Source organism: Muscardinus avellanarius (genome assembly GCF_963383645.1).
Source record: "Muscardinus avellanarius genome assembly, chromosome: 1".
NCBI classification, from domain to species: Eukaryota; Metazoa; Chordata; class Mammalia; order Rodentia; family Gliridae; genus Muscardinus; species Muscardinus avellanarius.
In genome coordinates, this window is record NC_137786.1 from 148,560,483 (window position 1) to 148,582,236 (window position 21,754).

Here is a 21,754-nt window from a genome sequence, read left to right on the forward strand (position 1 = left end):
CAAAGATAAGAGTACGGTCCTATGGACTGGGGGCTTGTATTAGGGCAACTGATTTAATTCTCGGTTTAGCTGTCTCCCAGCTCAATGCCTCCTTATTTTATGTAAAGGAACATACCTATTTATATGAATGACATCCACATGTACAATGCAATAGCTCTGTCCTAATCATACTCAGACCTGCCTAACAGGAAGAACCTGTTTACTTTAGTATTTTTTTTTCTTTACTTCCTTCTTGCCTCATAAGAAGAGAGACACAGAAACCATGGCTGGTAAGGCTTCTTTTATCAAATCAGATATTTAGAAAAGATATGTAAGGGGTGATATTGTCTCATTGAAATTTTTGTTTACTAGACTCTCTAGAGCCTAGGAAACAAAAATCTGCAAGCAATGTTTAGCTATAGGGAATAGATGGAGCCTCCCCTGCCTGACTTATACTCTATCAGGTTCTTTATCAGAGGCCTCCTTTGGAATCAGCTATGGATCTTCCTTCAATGCTTAAATGTCTACACATACCTGAAATTCAGAATCTACATAATAGGATCACCAAAGTTTGTTGTCCCTAAATAAGAGAAGTGGAAATGAAATGACTCTGATTTCCATAGATAATATTCATCAAAGCATAGTGTAGTTGAAACTCCTGAGGCCCTTCATGGTAACTCACTAAAGCGGATCCATGGAAAAGTCTGGGTAAGTATGGCCTTATTTTTAATAAGCTGGGCTAGAATTTTAGAAGTTACTGTTCAGGGATTTAGAAAAAATTACAGATCTTAAATACAGTCAGTAGATTCTTCTTTGAGATACTTGATAACTTAAGAGGAATACAGAAAAAGAAAATGCCCAGTTAAGGTGCTAGTGATTATATTTCTTAAAGTGGCTATCAGTTTCAATACGTGTGTACTTTCAACAGATAAGAGACTAAAAGATAAAAGGAAAGAATTTGTTAGCTCAGTGTCTGAGGATACGCTTCATAACTTGCTGGATGACTTACTGAGTGAAGAAGTGCTGAACCAAGAGGAGGCTGAAAGGGTGAGAAAGAAAAACATTACAAAGAAAGACAAGGCCCGTGATTTGATTGACTTTGTGGTTCTTAAAGGGTCCTGTGCCAGCCAAAAATTTATTGATTATCTCTGCAAGAGAGATGCTTCCCTTGCTTATGAATTGGGATTTTCTTCAGGTAAGATGTTTAAATTATATTTAAAACAATTACTTAATTTAATTGACAAAAGCTATATGTATTTATGGCATACAATACAATGATTTGATATATACTGTGGGCCGACAAATCATTCTAATTACCATATCCATCATTTCGCATGCTCATCATTTTTTATGTGGTAAGAACACTTAAAATCTACTCTTTAAATAATAAATAATTATTAATTGGGAAAGGGATAAATAAGTGATGTGTACATGTATGCCTCTATCATCTTGCACCAAATCAAGATGTAGGACTATAATGCACCAATAAATTTTTTAAAAAATAAATAATAAGTAATTGTTAAATATAAAATGCATTACTACTAACTGCAGTCACATTATAAATTCTGTTTAGGAATGTCTCAACTTGTCCTTATATCTTGGCACCAACATGTGCTTTCTTATTTGCCAGATAAAGACAACTCAGCAGCTCATAAATTTATCTCTCATCGCCCTTGGGCTCTCCTTGCCATAGACCTGCTATTCCTGCTTTTCTTCATTTTGTTAAGATAAAATTTTTCTAGTCTCTGCTTCATGTGTCAACAGTATTTTACCATTTATTTGAAATATCTTTTTATTTGAGAATAGTAATAGAGTCCTGCGAAGACTATTTTTTCTTTTCTTGTCTCTACAAATAAAAAAGAAACAAAGGTTTTTATTTTGGTCACTGAAAGTAGGCTTCTGCGGATCATGAGATTTCATTTATGTATTTATTTATTTATTTATTTATTTATTTATTTATTTATTTATTTATTTTTGTGGGTCTTGGGATGGAACCCAGGAGCATTCGACCTCCGGGCTACAACCCCTGTCCTATATTTTTATTCTTTATTTTGAAACTGGGTCTCACTGAGTTGCAGAGGGCCTCACTAAGTAGCTGAGGCTGTCTGTGAACCACGATCCTCCAGTATCAGCCTCCCGAATGCTGGGATTACAAGCGTACGCCACCATGACTGGCTTCATGAGATTTTTTGATGACAAGTGAGAAACATATTTCTTTACTCTCCTTTTTATTCCTGTGATTTATATAAATTTTTTCAATCCATTTCTCTGTCAGTATGTCCACTCCTATACTATATTGCTTTAAATTTTCCAACAATAACACAGACTCTCTTCTGTATGAGTAAAATGCAGTGTATCATTCTTTCCTCTACTTTCCTTCCAACAATTACAAATCTTAGAAATGTATCTCATAGCCTTCCATGTGTTAAATTCAAGAGCTTTTGCTTCATAAAAGATACAAAATAGTAATGGCAATTGGAAAGATAATAGGGACTAGTACAATGATATAAAAAAGTTACAAATTAAAATGTTTTGCCCTTTTATTGTTCTACCATCATCCCCAGGTCAATGCCTACATTTTTATCCTGGCACAGACATTTTCCATCTCCATGCTCAACTTCTATCCTTCTTTGAACAAATTTTCATAATCAATTTCCATTGGGCTTCTTCTAGTAGAATACACTCTCATTTCAAGGGCCTTACAGTGATTTCTGTTATGGCTCCACTGATGTCATAAAGATTAGCTTGCCAATTGACTAAGTTGACAAAATAATTTAATTCAAATTTTAACCTGAATTGCTTGTATTCAGCAGTTCACTCATTTGATTGTTATTTTCTGAAAAAAAAATTAACTGCAGTCAATTTCTCTTTGAAGTCTTGCATATAGATAGCATGAAAATAAGACATGCATTTGGGATTCTAATTTTTAATGGATGGCAATTAGAAATAAAATGTATATATAAAGGTTGCAGATAGTCATGAGAATTATTTTTAAAAAGCCAAGAGTAGTAATCGAATATGTTCGGACAGAGATACTGAGAGGAGGCTGGTGATGTGAATAATGAATTCAGCCTCAGTCTTGCGAAGTTCTGGAGAATAAGCACCAAATGCAGTAGACAGTATGTTTAACTGTACCAGAGCAATGGCCGGCACAAGATACTTGAGAAACACAGGCAAATCGTGTATGTTGCTGAGCAAAAAGTGAAGGAAGTCAAAGTTGAGACAAGGACTGGATCATACACGTTCTCAGAGGACATTTTAAATCTACATAAATATTATTTTAAGTGGAGTTAAAAGCCACTAGAGCATTTTATTCAGTGCCAGTATAATTGTCCAGATGGCAAAGCTAATTGTGGGGACAAAGAAACCTCTTACATTCCAAGAATCACCTTAGAGAAGGGATGTAAATTTGTCTATTAAATGCCATAATATTACGATCCAAATTGTATTGCTGAGGTTATTTAGATTGATATTTTTTTACCAACTCTTTTTGTTTCAAATGTACTAGAGTGAGAACAAAAAAAAAAAAAATAGAGGAAAAGTCTCTGATGTAAAGAGAGCCAGATTAATCTCTTATTAAAGTCATTCTAGTCATTACTGGGAGGGTGGGATATAGTAGGATGAGAGTGGAAGTAGAGATGGAGATTGGTAGCCATTTCAGTGATTCACGAAGGAGATGCCAAATAGTGGGAAGGCCCAGTGGGGAGGGGAGGACTCCCATAAATAATGTATTTTAGTCATACAGTTGACATGATATGCTGAGAAAACTGAGTGGGGGAAGGGGCAGAGGGTGAAGTAAATACTGGAATCAAGGAAGGCTTGTAAGTTTGTGGCTTGGGCATATGAATAGATAGTGATGTCATGTATTAAGAAGCCAAACCATAAGAGAATTGATTCGGAGATCAAGGGTCTGAGTTAGCACACATTAATTTTAATATGTCTGTTATGGAAATATGAGATATCAAGGAAGAGTTTGATTATGAGTTTGTATATCAGAAGAGCTAGATAGATAAAATTATGACTTCTCAGTTTAACATCTCAGGACTAAAAGCGACCCCTACATTAGAGGAGAGAAAGAAGCCTATGATAAAGTACCAGGAGAATTTAAGGAATCCTGGGAGTCAAAGATAGCACCAAACTCCAAGTGAAAATAACGCAGCTCAGTCTGCAGGTGTAATAACATACAGGGCACATGAATGTGTTGTGATGTCATGTGAACCGTATATGTACTTATATTACCTAATTCTCATTCCACTCATTACTGTGTTCACATCATGTATTTTAGTAACTAGAGAATATTAATGATGCTAACACTTATTTATAAAGCATAATATATGTACGCACTGCTCCAAGCACTTCTCTTGTGTTACCTCACTAAATATTCACAAAAATAGGTATTTTTTGTTCTCACTTTCAACTGAGGAAATTGAAAAAAAAAAAAAACAGACATAAAGTAAGTTCACTTGGCTACTAGGTGGTAGAATTAGGATTTAAGCCTGCTTTGAAAGACCATGTTTAGGACTATTTAAACTGTAGTGGATGTGTACAAATATGTATTTCTAGGTAATTATGTTAAATTATAGCTCTATGTATTACTACATCAAGCACATTGTTAACTCAATTTTCTTCCTCTACCCTGAGTTTATAGCAACCAAAATCAACCAACCTCTCAACCAAATAAACAACAACAGAAAATCTCAGCAGGGCTTGGTGGCACATGCCTGTAATCCCACTACTCAAGAGATTGAAATAGAATAGCAGATTCAATAATAGCCTCAGCAACTTAGCAAGACTCTCACCAATCTAACCAGACCCTGTTTTAGAACAAAAAAATTTAAAAAGGATTTGGGATGTATCTGAGAGGTATAATAGCTCTCTGTGTTTATTCCCTAGAACTACAAACCCCAAACCAAAAGCAAAACCCAAATATCTTTTCTTTTATTCTATTTTCTTTTCTGGGAACTCATTTAGGCCTTATCCAACTATTTCCCAAAGATAAAATCAAAGACTCCTCTGTGTGGAAAAACTTACCAATATTCTGCAGCTTGAACTTGCCTTTCTGGTGATATTCAACACAGTTTTCCCAGTTAGTTGACCTCTATTTTGAGTTCAGGATCCACTACAAGTATAATTCTCCATTACCCACCTCCTCGCAAGTTGCCACTCTCCCATCATCCCAACTCTTTTACAATTTGGAAGGAAAAGTAAAAAAAAATAAAATAAAACCAAAAAACTTTCATTTTTAAATAGAGACAACTATCCAGATTTTTAAAGTATCATTTTAAAGAAATCAAAGAGAAAAAGTATCTAATGTATATATTATGCAATTTGAGAGATAGCTATTTAAAACAAAATTATCCTAGTTATTCTGGGGAACCAAACAGTCAATCTTTATAAATTAGAGACTAGATTTAATATTTTCTCTGATACTGGGAATTGAATCCAGAGCATCTTATCACTGAACTATACCACAGCTATATTTTATTTTATTTTAATTTAATTTAATTTATTTTATTTTATTTTATTGTTTTGAAATAGGGTCTCACTAGGTAGATGGGAGTCTCACTTCCTTCGGAGGCTGTTCTGGAACTGTTATCCTCCTGCCTCAGCCTCCCAAGTACTGGGATTAGAGACTTGCACTTCCATATCCAGCTTAGAGGGGAGTCTTAATGAATTCTGTTTAGAATTGAGGCTATTGACAGAGCCTTAACAGATCCTTTGTCCTCCAGTCTTCACCACAGAGTTAAATTAAGTTTTTAGATCTGGGGTAGCTCTCATAATCAGAAACCTTTTCCTACAAAGCAGCTGCAACCCTTGCCCAGCCACAGTTCACCTAGGTTAACAAAATCATGGACAAAACTATAGTTCTTGTTAGCTAAGAGGTTTTTCTACAATGTGTTTTTTATATTGCAGGATAATTTGTGAATTTTTGCTCTGATGATTACTAGGTTGATATGGAGACCAGCAAGAGAGCCACATCATTATCATATATCATCTCTCACATCATGTCCTGTCCCTTACATCCCTTACAGAAATTCCCACTTCAAAAGAACACCCACTAACTGAAAATACAAAAGGCAAACTCAAGCTTTGCCCATATCAAAAATTTCTGGAACGATGCAAAAAAGAGGCTGGAATGGTGAGATGTCAATTGATGGAATGTGGAATAATAGGGAGTAGAAATGTTCCTTAAATATAAGATATGCAGACAGAGAACCTGAGAGTGATACTATCTTTTTGGAGAGATGTCTCGGGGCACCACAGTGGTTAAAAGTAATTAAGGTGTATGTTTTCATTTGTTATGATATCGGCAGGTAGGTATTTTCATTATCAGAAAAATTAGATATGCAATAATGAAAGAATCAATAATGTTAAGTATATTTGTTGATGTAATATAAATACGTATATATAGTATTGTAAAATAATGCTAATGGTGGGGAGGTTATAGCTTTGTTATAATCAGTGTAGACTGAAATAGGCGGGAATGGTTTAGTTATTCGAGTGTTTTAAGATTAGGCTTGAATATTAGATAAGGCTTGGCTAAATATAAAGGAAAGGAAAGAAAGAAGAGCCCGTATTCTAATGTACTCTATAAGATTATTGACTAAGTGTCCCACAACTTTCTTATTCACCACTCTGGGGTTTTGCTCTCTTAGTAATACCTAGGTAGAAATCTATTACCTGTTTCCTCTGCTTGCTATCGGAAACTCCTTTTACCATTCATTGAATACAGAAAGTAAAGAAGTGGTTCTAGCAAAATTTAGCAGATAAATAGCCATGTTACATCATTGAGAGTGATGTTCTAATAGTGCTGTGAGTATGTCACAAGACAAGTTAGTTCACATAACTTTTTCTGGCCCATAGATCTATCCAATCAGAGAGAAGGGAGAACGCACTCGCCTGGCCCTCATCATCTGTAACACAGAGTTTGACTGCCTTCCGAAGCGCAATGGGTCTGAATATGACATCCAAAGAATGGAGGAGCTGCTTAAAGACCTGGGCTACACTGTCATCGTAGAAAAAGACCTCACAGCCAGGGTAAGGACCTGTCCTGTATGCAGCGTGTATCAGCATACATACCCATATCTCTGTAACATTAAACCAGCTTTATAATTTGGCAGCTATTGATTTAAGTTATTTGGGACTTACTTTTTGAATTTTCAAATAAACATCTTAAAGATGGTTGGGAGTTACAGTTTCCTGCAACTCATCTGAGCAATAAATATGAATACACATATGTATGTGCATGTACATGTATTTATTTGTATATATGTATGTATATACAGGTATCCATTTGTGTATATATATATATATGTATGTATATGTATATATATACATATATTTATATGTACACATATCTATAGAAATATTAACCACAAAATTGACAATTTTGTTACTATTTTAGCATTAGAAAACCCAAAACAGATCATTTTACTAAGAAAACACACACACACACACACACACACACACACACACCTTTGAGGGCTGGAGAGACTCGCTCAAAAGGTACTGTAGGCATAGAAAACGTTACTGGAGACAGAAATGTGTCAACACTGGAGTATGTGGGTGTGTGGAGTAGGAGGATATCTAAACTTTTTCTATTCTTCTCCAGTCTCCTCCAATCTCCTGACAGTGTCTCTTGTTAGCCAAAAACAATATGCTAAGATCTCAACTGGTATTGTCTATAGAGATACCAAATAAGGATGATAGAGGCAAAAAGTGGAATAATTAAAAAATAACTATCACAAGAGAATAATCTGGCAGTAAGATGGCAGAGTAGGAAGCATCAAAAATCTCTCTGTTAAAAAAAAAAATAAATAAATAAAAAAAAACATACTGGCAGAAACAGCCTGCAGTTACTTACTAGTCTGAGACTGGATTTTATCTGAATACTTGAAAGCTTTTAGAGTACAGAGTGGTTGGTAAATTTCAGGTAATTCTGGTGCCTATCCAGCTGTCGTTTCACCCTTTGATTTGTGTCAGTTAGCTATGGGAATGGCAACCTGCATTCATGGTGTATCTCTCTGGTGTCAATATGGGAAAAAGATTTTGCCCTCCAATATTGGGGTTTTATGTTGTGATTGTGGATTGCTATTTTGGACCACTAAGGGTGGACATAGAAGCTGGATGTCATTGCTTGAACCCTTACCAATTAAAATAGCCTCCAGAAGATTTAAAGGGCTGGCCTGTTGTTTGTTTGTTTGTTTGTTTTAGACGTTTAAACATAGCAGCATCTGTGGTAAAATTTAGAAAGCTACCACATATGCCAAGGACTGAGACCTTAAACTTTCACCTCAAACTGATTCCTGATACAGAGACATTTTTAAATAAAAAAGCTGGGTGTGGTGGCACATGCCTGTAATCCCAATACTTGAGAGACTGAGACAGAAGGATCAGAAGTCTGAGGCAAGCCTTAGCAATTTAGTAAAATCTTATTTCCAAATAAAAAATAAAAAGGGCTAGGGTGTAGCTCAGAGGTATAACACTCCTGAGTTTAATCCCCAGTACCAAATACAAACAAAAACAAATAAACAAAAATATTAAAACCAGCTGGGCATGGTGGCACACACCTTGTAATCCCAGCATTTGGGAGGCTGAGACCGGAGGATCGCGGTTCGCGGACAGCCTCAGCTACTTAGTGAGGCTCTTTGCAGTTCAGTGAGACCCTGTTTCAAAATAAAGAATAAAAGTTAGGGCAGGGGGTGTACCTTGGAGGTCGAATGCCCTTGGGTTCCATCCCCAGACCCACACACACACAAAAAAAATCAAAACCAATAAAATGGAAGAATCTGATTTTCAGAGTTCGTTACACCATTGCAGTTCACCTTTAACAAATGTGGAGTCTACATCAACAAATTCAGCCACTCTCAGTTGAAAATATTCGAAAAAAATACATCTGTTTTGAATGTGTACATACCTCTTTTTCTTGTATTTTTTTAGTAAATGATACCATACAACAACTATTTGTATAACATTTAGTTTGTATCATATATTATATGAAATCTAGAGATGATTTAATGTATTTGGGTGAGTATGTATAGATTATATGAAAATTCTGTGATTTTATATAGAGATTTGAACAGCCAAGTATTTTGATACCCTTAAGGGTCTCTGTAACCAATCTCCTATGAATGCCTATGGACAACTGTATAAAACTCAAACATCCAGTTTTTCAAGAATCATAAGAAAAGTATGACCCATTCAAAATAATTAGAGAATCAAAATAAATCTAAAGAAACCATCAATGAAGAAGGCCAGATGGTAGACTTATTAATCAAACACTTTATATAACTCTCCTAAAAATGCTCAGAAAAATAACAAAATAAATGGACAAAGGCAGATATACAATTTATAAACAAATGAGAATGCCAATAGAAGTATATAAAGGAGTCCAAAATCCTTTAGACCTAAAAAGTAATAACTGAATAAAGTAGAAATGTAATACACAAATAGATAAAATAAGACCTAAGTTTTTTTAAAACAAGAGAGATAGAGAAAATCAAAGTTACTGAAATTAAAAAATGAAAGCGAGAACATTAGTTCCAAGCTTTCAAAGATAAAAAATGCTATAAGAATACTATAAGCAATTATGTGTCAAGAAATTGAAGAATTTAGATAAAATTGATAAATTATCTATAACATCAGTTGTCATGACTGGATTATAAAAGTTTGGATAAATATATACAAGTAAGAGATTAAAGCAATAATCACAAACCTTACAAAAAAACAACTACTGGCTTTGTGAATAGGTAGTAGAAATTTCAAACATTTAAAGAAGAATTGACATAATTAATATCAATTCTTCTCATACTTCCAAGAAATGAAAATGAACCACTTCATAATCCATTAATTCATCCCATGAAGCTAGACTTAATGTGATTTCAAAGCTAGATAATAACATCACAAAATAAAATTACATACCAATATAATTTTGTAGATATGGGTGAAAAAAGACTCAATAAAATAATAAAATATTATTATGGCCAGGCCTGGTGGCGCATGCTTGTAATCCCAGCGCTTGGGAGGCTGAAACAGGAGGATTGCACAGGTTTGAAGCCAGCCTCAGCTACTTAGTGAGGCTCTTAGCAACATAGTGAGACCCTGTTTTCAAATAAAATATAAAAATAGGTCTGGGTCTGGGAGTATATCCAGGAGGTAGAAAGCCTCTTAGTTCCACCCCAAATTTTATATATATATATATATATATATATATATATATAGTTTTTTTACCCTGACCAGGAAAGATTTATTCCAGGAATATGAGGGTGGTGGAATAAGATAGAGTGTAATAGAATGAAGGGAGAAAAGTAAACATTCAGATTAATTACATTTAACAAAATCTGGCTCCTTTTGTGATAAAAGCTCTAAAAATATAGGAATGAAAAAATTCCTCAAACTGATAAAGAATATTTATGAAAAACATAAGCACCATCAAACTGAATGGTGAAAGTTAGGAAGTTTTCCTCATAGATTAGGAAACAAGACAAGGACTATTAGTCTGAACACTGCTGTTTAGCATTAGATAGAAAGTTCTAGCTAAAATTTTTAGAAAGAAATAAAAAAGAGATAAAATAATGTTGTAATATATTATAATTAAAACATATGATGTTGCCATAAAAAGAGACATATGATACAATGGAACAGAACAGAGTCTAGAAATAAACTTTCACATGTATTTTGCATTGCTTTCATCAAGAGAACTAAGACTATTCAAAGGGAAAAGAAGAGCTTTTTATCAAGAAATGATTCTTGAAAAATTATATTCTCATACAAGATCAACTTTCAGTCCTACTATATTGATATAAAATGTTATTATTAATTTAAAATGAATAAAATATTGAAATATATCTTAATGACACTAGATTTTGAAAGAGCTTCATGCATATGTTTCCAAATATTTAGGCAGAAAAACAACAACTGGTAATTAGAACTTCATAAACATTAAAAACTTTAGCTTCTCAAAAGATATAAAAGTAATAAGATAAAAACCACATTATAAGTTTCATATTATATGTCTGCTGAAAGACTAATATCCAGAATATATAAAGAACATCTAAAATTCAGAAACAATAGCAAACCACCAAGTTAAAAAATGAACAAAGGAGTTTAATAGACCTCTTTAAAGAAGACATAGCCGATAAACACCGAAAGTTTCCCAATGTCATTATTTCTTTTAGAAATATAAATCAAAATCTCAGTGAGTCACCATTTCACACAATCTAGAATGGCTCTGATGGAGGAGGAAAAAAAGAGGGAGAGGAGTAGGAATTGAAAGAGGAAGAGAAGGTGAAGAAGGAAGAAGAGGAAGAGGAGGAAATAAAAGCCACAATGTGAAGAAATTGGAACTCTCATGTATTGCTAAAGGGAATGTAGGTGCAGCCACTATAAAAACAGTTTGTGGGTTTCTTAAAAGGTTACGCTACGATATATTCTTGCAATTTCACTCCTAGGTATATTTATATAGAAAATAATTGAATACAGAGACTTGGGCATATATTTTTGTGCACCATTATTTCTAGAAGCATAACAACAAAAGTGTGGATTTATAATGTTCCCATTAACAAAAGTATGAATAAGTAAAATATGGTACATAAATAGAGCAATATTATTTAGTCACAAAAATCTAAATAAAATTTTGATAAATGTTTAAACATAAATATCTGAAAATATTGTGTTTAGTAAAATAAGCTAGACACAGAAGAACCAATATTGTATGATTCCACCTATGTGATATACTTAGATTAGGAAAGTTCATAGACAAAGAAAGTAGAAGAGAGTTTACTAGGAGATAAGGAGTAAAAATTCAATGCGTACAGTTTTACTTGAAGTCATTAAAGTTTTAGCTAGGGATAGTAACAATGGATATATATGACACTGTAAATGTATCTGAAGCTACAGAATTATACACTAACAAATTGTGCAAATAGTCAAGCATATTTGTAATCCTAGCACTTGGGAGGATGAGACAGGAGGATGGGGGTTTGTGGCCAGCCTCAGCTTCTTAGTGAGGTCCTTCTCAACTATTTCTTCAAAATAAAGAATAAGCTTGGGGTGTAGCTTGGAGGTAGAATGACTCTGGGTTCATCACCAGAACCATAAAAAAAATGTTAAAAATAGTAAATATGTATTATGTTTATATTACCACAATATAAATTAGCTGGTACATGATAAAATAATAAAGGGAAGTTTATGAAAATAGAATATTGAAGTTTCTTCCTAAATTACAGTAACAGCTACATCATTAATAGCAATAATAACAAAATGAACAGTAATAGTTTTCAACTCTGTAGACCTTCTGTAGACTAGACACTGTCATATGCGAGGAACTTTGTGTTTATTCTTCTTATTGCTCAAAACATTCTTGGTAGACGGTGTGTTGTGATCTGATGTTTAAGTGTTTACTCTCTTTCAGGACATGGAATTAGTCCTAAGAAAGTTTGCGGCCCAGCCAGAGCACAAGTCCTCAGATAGCACATTCTTGGTGTTCATGTCCCATGGCATCCTAGAAGGAATCTGTGGGGTTACACATGGTGATGAAATGTCAGATGTGTTGCCTTATGATACCATATTCCAGATTTTCAACAATTGCAACTGTTCCCATTTGAAGGACAAACCCAAGGTCATCATAATTCAAGCCTGCAGAGGGGGTGAGTTGTAATGGGTTCCACGATTAAAAACAGGCAGGGATGAATGTGTCTTGAAGGCTGAGGCTTATTCTATGCAAAAATGTTCTCTGTCATTTTTGTGCAATTATATCAAATGTAATTTTTAAGGAAAGAGCATTTAGGGGTGATAATAAAGAGATGGTATGCAATAAAAATGCTAATGTCATCACTGTCAATGAACCATAATATGTGTTGATGATAATATTAATTATATTATCTTTACAACGTTTTATTGTATTTGTGGTTTTTCTATTAATGAACCTAAGGCTTTCTTCATCCCTACTATTATATCTCCTACCTGGCTTCTCTGAGGTTTCTCTTCATCATCTGGAGTCTCTCTTGAATTTCAGTTACTCCCCATTCTGCTCATATTAAAGAAAGCATATAAATCTTCACCATCTGTGATTGGCTAATCTCATTTAACATACATTCTCCAGGTCCTTCCATTTTTCTTGCAAATGATATAATTTAATTTAATTTTCCTAGTTAGTGAGTAGAATTCCATTGTGTGTATGTCCTATTATTTTGTAACACATGTGAATATATACCAATATCAATCTGGGTACTCTGTACTGGGAGGAAGAGAAATGAGGAAGGGGGATGCCAAGAGCATATACAGGTATGTCATTTTCAACATGATTTACATTATGATTAGAGACTATAATGTACCTTAAAAGCACAAAAACTTTTTTAAAATTAAAAACATTGTAATATAAAAAGGCTTTAATTTCAACTTTCAGTGGTCAAAATTGTATACTCTCTGACCTGTATTTTTCATAGTAGTTAGGTATTAGCTTTTAAAATAAAATTGAGTAAGATAACATTTTCCTGTAGTCTCAGGTCTGTGGAGGATGAAGAACTCAGAAGTTTGGGAACCTGAGAAAAATAGCAAAAAACAGTCTCTAAATGAAAATAAAGTTTAAAAATTGGAACTAAATGAAAGAAAATAGAACCAAATGACTACATATTAAATGATACTATTTTATAAATGGCATTTAGAAAAGGGCAAAATATATAATAGTAAGTCAATAATTTTCATTGGCTTAAGAAGGAGAGTAGTTCTCTTTCGTGGTTAGAGAAGTAATAATATGACATATATATGTATACATAATATATAATTTATTATGTATATAATAATTATTATATATACTATGTATATAATTGATTAAATTATATACCTAAAATGGTATTTTTACTCTATGTAAATTATAAATCAATAAAAAACAAGTTATGGTGGCCTTTTTTTCTCCCCAAAATTTTTTACTTCAAACTTTAGTGTAATCACACCACTTGGGGAGGAAGTGGTTTAGAAGCACAAAGTAACAATGAGAAAGTAAAAGAAATAAAGATCAGATTCAAATGTCATGTCTGTTATCAAAGAGACCAGACATTTCCTTCCTTGCCTTTGAATTTATAGTACTTTCTATCATTAAACTAAAAACTAATCTTTTACTTAAGAATAGTAAATTGTAGTTGCTGGTGCTATTATTGCCTGACTCAATGTGTACTTAACCAGATCCAGAGGAGATGGTTGCTATTCACTGACATCCCATTAGATACAAGTACAGATAAAATTATGTTAGATCCATGTGTGTATGTGTGTAATTAATTGAATATGCTTATAAAATGTATCCTACTTATTTAGGTATCAAAGGACTATTACAATGATTGAAGCAGAGAATCAGTACATAATAGAATCCTGTCTCTGTAGGAAACACTGGAACGGTATGGGTCAGTGACTCTCCAGCAGGCCCAGTGGACAGTTCTTTACAGCTTCCAGAAGACCTGACACATGATGGTGTTCACAAGACTCATGTGGAGAAGGACTTTGTTGCTTTCTGCTCTTCAACACCACGTATGTGTCTTTTGTTGATGGGTAAGGATTTGTGGAGATGAGGACTACCTGCCCACATGACTAAAAGTCTTTGGAAGAGGTTTTGAAAGAAATGGAGGCCCCATTCAAATTTCTGAAACCTTCTTTTATAGCTTCTCTGTGGTATTTCAGCCTCTCTGCCTCTACCTCCACCCAAATGTGTCTCAGTAAATGATTGGCTTGTAGGCACATGATAAATGAGTACATTGCTTTTACCAGTAAATAATTATGTTGTTTTTTTATAAAAATGGAATACAATCTTTCTTTAAAAATAAATTATGTATGAAATATCATGAATAATCATCAAGCAATAAGCAGCACATGGTAGAATAAAATTACAATCTAGGGGTAGTAAAATATTGTAAAGAATCAGTTTCAGTTTTATAATCCACTCATCTCTTGATGGAACTGGAGGACATTATGTTAAGTGAGATTAGTCAGTCACAAAAAATAAGAAATCAGATACTTTCCCTAATATGTGAGAGCTAGGGAGAAATGGGTCATAGGAGGAACTCTAGATGAAACCAGAAATCCTATAGAGGAGCAAACAAGACAACCTAAAGGAGGAGAAAGGGGAGAAAGAAGGAAAATCTCTAAAACACACAATGTACTTAAACATATCAAAGTCAACCACTAAGCCAAGCAAGGGAGGGAGAGATGGGGAGGGAATGGGGTTGGAATTGGGTATGGGTTAAATCAGTGATGTGTACATGTATGTACACAAAAGTTTTTTACCCTAATATGATATATGAATATAATGCACCAATAAAAAAATTTAAAAAAGAATCAGTTTCAGAAACTATTATATTTAAAGTGACATAATTTGAACAAGGAGATAGTTTCTGGAGAAAGAAGAGACAGAAAGGAGAGTACAAAACTTGGAAAAAACAGAATTTTTAAAATGTTCAAGCAAGCCAGGTATGGTGACATGCACCTGTAATCTCAGTGTTGTTTATGCTGAGACAAGAAGATTGCAGGTTCCAGGCCAGCCTCAGCAATGTTGTGAGGCTCTCAGCAACCTTAGTGAAACTTTTTTTTTAACAAACAATAAAAAAATGGACTGTAGGAATAGTTTTGAGGTAGAATGTCCCTAATTTTTAGCTCCAGTACAAAAAAGTAGTTCAAGAAAATGTTTTTTCTTACTTAATATATAATTCATTTATTTTATTGGTGCTCATGTGTTTAATAGGAAGCACATTTTTTCCAGATAAGCTCTGTCATCCTACCCTTACATGTTAGGAAGAGGAAGTTAATAAAAATTATGTAAATTGCCTAAATACACACTGACAGTAATTGCTAGGAATGAACCCAAGTCAGTTTGAATCTGAATTGTTGGTTATTTTGAGAAAACCAATGAAAATAATGCACAAGCTACCTTATTTGGAACTTAATCATTCCAATGTCAAAAAAATACTGAATTTTGTGCCCAGAAAAGAGTTACTGAAATAGTAGAATTCAGTATTCTTAGCAAAAATAATTTCTGTCCACAATTTACTTATACATTAGACTAACTGGCATTAACTTAGAGAACACCTCAGTGTGTCCTGCTGGCTGAATGGTTATCTGAAGAGGACAAGTATGGAGTGGTTGGAAGAATCCACTGATCCAGAGAGGTGTGAGTTCAATAACTGTACCATCATTGAGTAACTATTTTGTCTTGAGTAAATTTTAAAAATTAATTCAGAGAATATACACTATAAAATATGATCTATAATGCCAACTTAAGCATATAAGTCTTATATTTTGAACCATAGAACTATGAGTTGAAAGCCTTCTCCTGTACCTATGACACTACAACTCTTTTTTTGTGTGTGTGTGGTACTGGTGATTGAACCCAGGAGTATTTTACCTCTGAATTATACTCCCAGCCCTATATATTTTTTATTCTCTTATTTTGAAATAGGGTCTCACTAAGTTGTGGAGGGCCTCACTAAGTAGCTGAAGCTGGCCGTGAACCTGTGATCCTCCTGTCTTAGCCTCCCAAGTTCTGGGATTATAAGCATGCACTACTATGCCTGGCTTGATCTACAATTCTTGATGTCTGTTTTGGTTTGATCTAAGTTCATCCTGTTACTGCTTGTGTTTAAGTCCAGGCACAGGTATCCAAGAGCCTCAATTTTGTTAGTTGCCTAAACTTCTCTAAAGTTATTTACAGTCTATATCTTTTTGGAAAGGCTGAAGGCTATATCTCAAGACTATTTTTCTTACAGATAATGTGTCTTGGAGGAATTCTGAAGGTTCACTCTTCATCACTAAACTCATAGATTATGTCCAAACATATTCTTGGGATTGTCACTTGACAGAAATATTTATGATGGTAAGTCCTATATTATTTATTACATTTATGTATTTGTTTATTTATCTATTCATAGGAGCACAAACAAATGTACATCAAAGACTAGTTACATATTTTATACAAATGAGAGGATATTATTCAGTGTCCTACACTTTGCTTTCTAATTATTTTAAAAGTATCTAGCTCTGGTAGGCAAAGAGAGCTAACACATGCTGTAATTTTATATCAAAGTATTAAAAATTTGGAAGATGAGAAAGAGAAACTATATATTTATATTTTTCTTCTATGACAAAATATATGTTTTTGTAGTACTGGGGATGGAACACAGTAGTATTCTACCCTTGAGTTATACTACCAACTCTTTATTTTAATTTTGAAACACAGTTTTACTAAGTTGCTGTGAGTCTTGCTAAGTTAATAAGGCTGGCCACCAACCTGAAATCCTTCTCTCTTAGCCTCCCAGGTTCTAGGATTATAGGTATAAACCACCTTGCCCAGGAGAGAAAGAGTACAATCTGTGATAGGGAATAACATTTATTGAAGACTCAAATTATGAAAAAGCTTCAGTTAGGACTTATTTTGATATTTGTTGAGTTCCTATATAAACAAGAACTAGAGTTTCCTGGTGCAGAAAATCAGCAAAAGTGGGCACAGTTCCTGTTTTCATAGCTAATATTCTAATAGAAAATATAGATAGCAAGAAGTACATCACTATAAAATAAAGGTCCCTTCAATTAGTTAGAAGAAACCACATCAGGGTTCTTTGAGTGTGAGTAAAAAGGAAGTTCTGTATCAGAAGTGGTTGTTCATAAAGTGAGAGCTTGACAGAATAGGGAAGCGTGTGTGTGTGTGTGTGTGTGTGTGTGTGTGTGTGTGTGTGTATCTTCGTGTGTGTGTTTGGGCATAAAACCATTTTAACTGACAAATGCAGTATGTATCGGAGGTACTAGGAATGTAGAAATCCAGTAGATTATCAGAAATTACTTTGAAAATCTATACTCCAATAAAAAAGAAAATCTGGAAAAAATTGACAACTTTAAAGATAAATATAACCTTCCCAAACTGAATCAAGAAGATATAGAAAATTTAAACCAACCAGTAGCCATCAAAGAGATTGAAACAATAATAGTTTACCATCAAAGAAAAGCCCAGGACCAGGTAGTTTCCCAAGTGAATTTTATAAAACCTTTATAAAAGAGCCAATCCTGATACTCCTCAATGTATTTCATAAAATAGAAATAGGACTCTCCTAAACACATTCTATGAAGTCAATATCACATTAATGCCAAAAACAAATAGAGTCAGCTCAAGAAATAACAACTACAGGCATATGTCTTTGATGAACTTCAATGCAAAACTGCTAAACAAAATACTAGCAACACGCATTCAAAACCACATAAAGAAAATCATACACCATAACAAAGTAGGGTTCATCCCAGCGTTGCAAGCCTAATTCAGCGTAAAAAAAAAATCAATCCATGTAATTCATCATATAAACAGAACCAAAGACAAAAATCACATGATTATTTCAATAGATGCTGTAAAAGCATTTGACAAAATTCAACATCCTTTTATGCTAAAAGTACTGTAGAGAATGGGAATAGAAGGAACATACCTCAACATCACCAAGGCAATTGACAATAGGACTTCAACCAACATCATACATAAGAAAAAACTCTGAGAATTTTCTGCAAAAACAAACAAGAAAAAAATGATCACTATCACCACTATTTTTCACAATAGTACTTGAGACTCTAGCCAGAGCAATAAGGCAATAAAAGGAAATCTAATGAGTACAGATAGGAAAAGAAGAACTCAAATGTTCACTATTTGCAGATGACATGATACTATACTTAGAAGACCCAACAAACAACCACAAGGCTTATAGAACTGACATCAATTTCAGCATGGTGTTAGGATACAAAACCAATCTTAAAAACATAAAAAGCATCAAAATGGCCATGCTCACAAAAGTGATCTACAGACTCAACAGGATATCCATTAAATTACCAAGGTCATTCCTTAAACACATTGAAAAATCAGTCCTTAAATTCATTTTGAAGAACAAAATAAATCCCAGAATAGTGAAAGTAGTTCTCAGCAATAAAAACCATACAGGAGGAATCACAATACCTGACTCTATATTATACTATAAAGCCATAGTAATCAAAACAGCATGGTACTGGCACAAAAACAGATACATAGACCAATGGAGCAGAATAGAAGACTCAGAAACAAATCCACACACTTACAGCTAATTGATTTTTTACAATGGGGCCAAAACATACACTAGGAAAAAGATTGCGTGTTCAAGAAATGGTGTTGGTAAAACTGGTTAACCATATGCAGAAAAATGGAAATAAACCCCACTTTCTAACCCTGCACAAGTGTCAATTCATGATGGATCAAAGATTTGGAAATTAAACCAGAGACCTTGAGACTCCTTGAAGAGGACAAATGTCCAACACTACAACACATAAGACATGTAAAAACTTTCTCAACAAGACCCCAAGGGCACAAGAAACTAAAACGCAGATTAATATGCAGGATTGCAATAAAGAGCTACTGTACAGCAAAGGAAACTATCAAGAACCTCAATAGAGAGTTAACAGAATGGAAGATTTTTTCCACCTACTCCCCCAGTTGAGAACTAATATCTAGACTTATACAGAGAACTCAAGAAACTCAGTACTAAGAACACAAATAACCTAATAAAATTTGAAAAAAGAACTAGACACTTCATGAAAGAAGAAATTCAAATGGCCAATAAATTCATGAAAAAATGTTCAACATTATTAGCACTCAGAAAGATGCAAATCAAAATTACCCTGAGGTTTTTAAAAAATTTTTATTGGTGCATTGTAGTCATGCATCTTAATGGAATAAGTGATGGTGGAGACATACATGCATACATCACCCAATTGGCTCTTAGCCAATTCCCTCCATATTACCTTCCCCTCCCTCATTCTCATTAGCAATCAGTGAGATGCAAATCAAAAATACCCTGAGATTTCAACTAACTAAAACTCAAATGGCAATCATGCAAAACACAAACAACATCAAATGCTGGTGAGGATGTGGAGAAGTGGGAACTCTAAAACATTGTAGGTGGGATTAAAAATTAGTGCAGCCACTTTGGAAAATAGTATTGAGGATCTTCAGAAGAATGGGAATGAATTTACCATTTTATCCAGCAATACCACTTCTGAGTATCTACCCAAATGAAAGGAAAGCAAAGCACCAAACTAATATATGCATATCTATGTTCATAGCTGCACAATTTACTATTGCCAAACTATGGAACCAGCCAAGATGTCCATCAACAGATTAAAGATTACAAAACCATGGGATATGTACAGAATGGAATTTAACTCAGCCATAATGAAAAACAATTGCATCATTTACAGGGAAATGGATGGAACTGGAGAAAATTATGCTTAGTGAGATTACTCAGTCACAAAAAGTTAGAAATCAGATGCTCTCCCTAATATGCAAAGTCTAGGGAGAAAATAGGTCATAGGAGGAACTCTACAAGAAGAAAGAGATACTATAGATGAACAAATAAAGTGACCTAACTGAGGGGATGGGAGAGGGAGAGGGAAATTCTCTAATGTTCATGATGTACATTAATAAACATATCAATCATTAAGCCACACATAAGAATGAGAAAGGGGGAGGGAATTGGGCAGGAATTGGGTAATGGCTAGTTGGGTGGTATGTGTTGGTATGCCTCCACCATCCTGTACTCCATTAAGATGTATGACTATTATGTACCAAAGTTTCTCGACTGCCACACAAGGGGTGGGACTCAAAGATCCTCTAATTTTTAGGTTCAAAGATCATTTGAAGAACCAGGAATTAAAATTCAGATGCCCTCTATTGAAAGACAGACTCTGACCAGACATTTTTACCTCTTCCCAGGCAACTAAATTCAGTAAGTATCTAGAGATGATGATAAAATCCAGTAGAGTAGGAGGCAGAGTGGTTACCAGTTGTGACAAATGTATTGCACAATGTTTTGTTTTATTGTTTTTTCTTTAATTAAAATCTGTCAAAAATTAAGGTAAGACTTTGTCTTTGGCCAAGGACAAGCATTGAATGCTTGTATTACTGCCATAAATAAGTCAAAACCAGAAGGGGGGGAATGAAACAACTATTTTCAGATACTGGACAATAGAGAATGTAGGGTTGCTTTCACTGAAAAGAGGAAATAAAAACAAAGGTGAATCTGGAAATGTCACCTCATACATAGCTTGATGCCAGGACAAAAGTGCTACTATATACTTCCAGGAGAGGCAACTCAAGTAAAATATGACAGTCAGAAAGAACGGAATCCATGGATGCTGAGGTAGCTAAAATGTGAAGAGATGAATTCCAGAGATGAGGGACACATACAGGGAGAGAACTCTAGAGACCTACAAAGCACCATATGGTAATTAACAAATGAGACCACAAATATAGTTGCAATTGGATCCAAAGAAGGAAAAAAGGGGTGAAGGAACCAATATTAACAAAAAAGATAATGGCCAGCATTTCTTCAAAATTAATAAAAATCTGTGAACCCACATAACCAAGACACTCAATGAATTCTAAGTACCATAAATATAAAATTTCATAGCACTTCCATACCTGGATAAGAGTAATTGGTCTTAAAAAACACAGAAAATGGACATACTACATATAGGATAAAGAGATGAAAATAATTTCAAACTTTTTTTTAAGTTAAAAAAATTATCAAAATCCTTACTGCAACATATATTGAAATGATAGTTTTAAAGGCTAACAGAAAAGAAAAATGACAACCTAGACCACTATTTAAAAGAAATACATATTCAAAAATAAAGGTGACATACATTTGTCAAGTTAAGCAAAAGAATGCACAAATTTCAATTTTTAAAACAGAAATACAATTTTAAAATAAAGAAAACTGAATTAATAAGG

The 21,754-nt window shown here is 33.9% G+C and overlaps 1 protein-coding gene across 1 annotated transcript; it reads left to right on the forward strand.

Annotated features, from left to right (window-relative positions):
- Positions 1-262: 262 nt before the first annotated feature.
- On the forward strand, positions 263-20,742 carry LOC308279878 (caspase-1-like; the record flags this gene model as incomplete). The annotated part of the gene is made up of 8 exons (XM_080720060.1): positions 263-269; positions 908-1,174; positions 6,012-6,118; positions 6,844-7,017; positions 12,392-12,626; positions 14,356-14,499; positions 16,728-16,834; positions 20,644-20,742. 8 exons carry the CDS (start codon positions 263-265, stop codon positions 20,740-20,742), a joined length of 1,140 nt encoding a protein of 379 aa, XP_080576186.1.
- Positions 20,743-21,754: the final 1,012 nt, after the last annotated feature.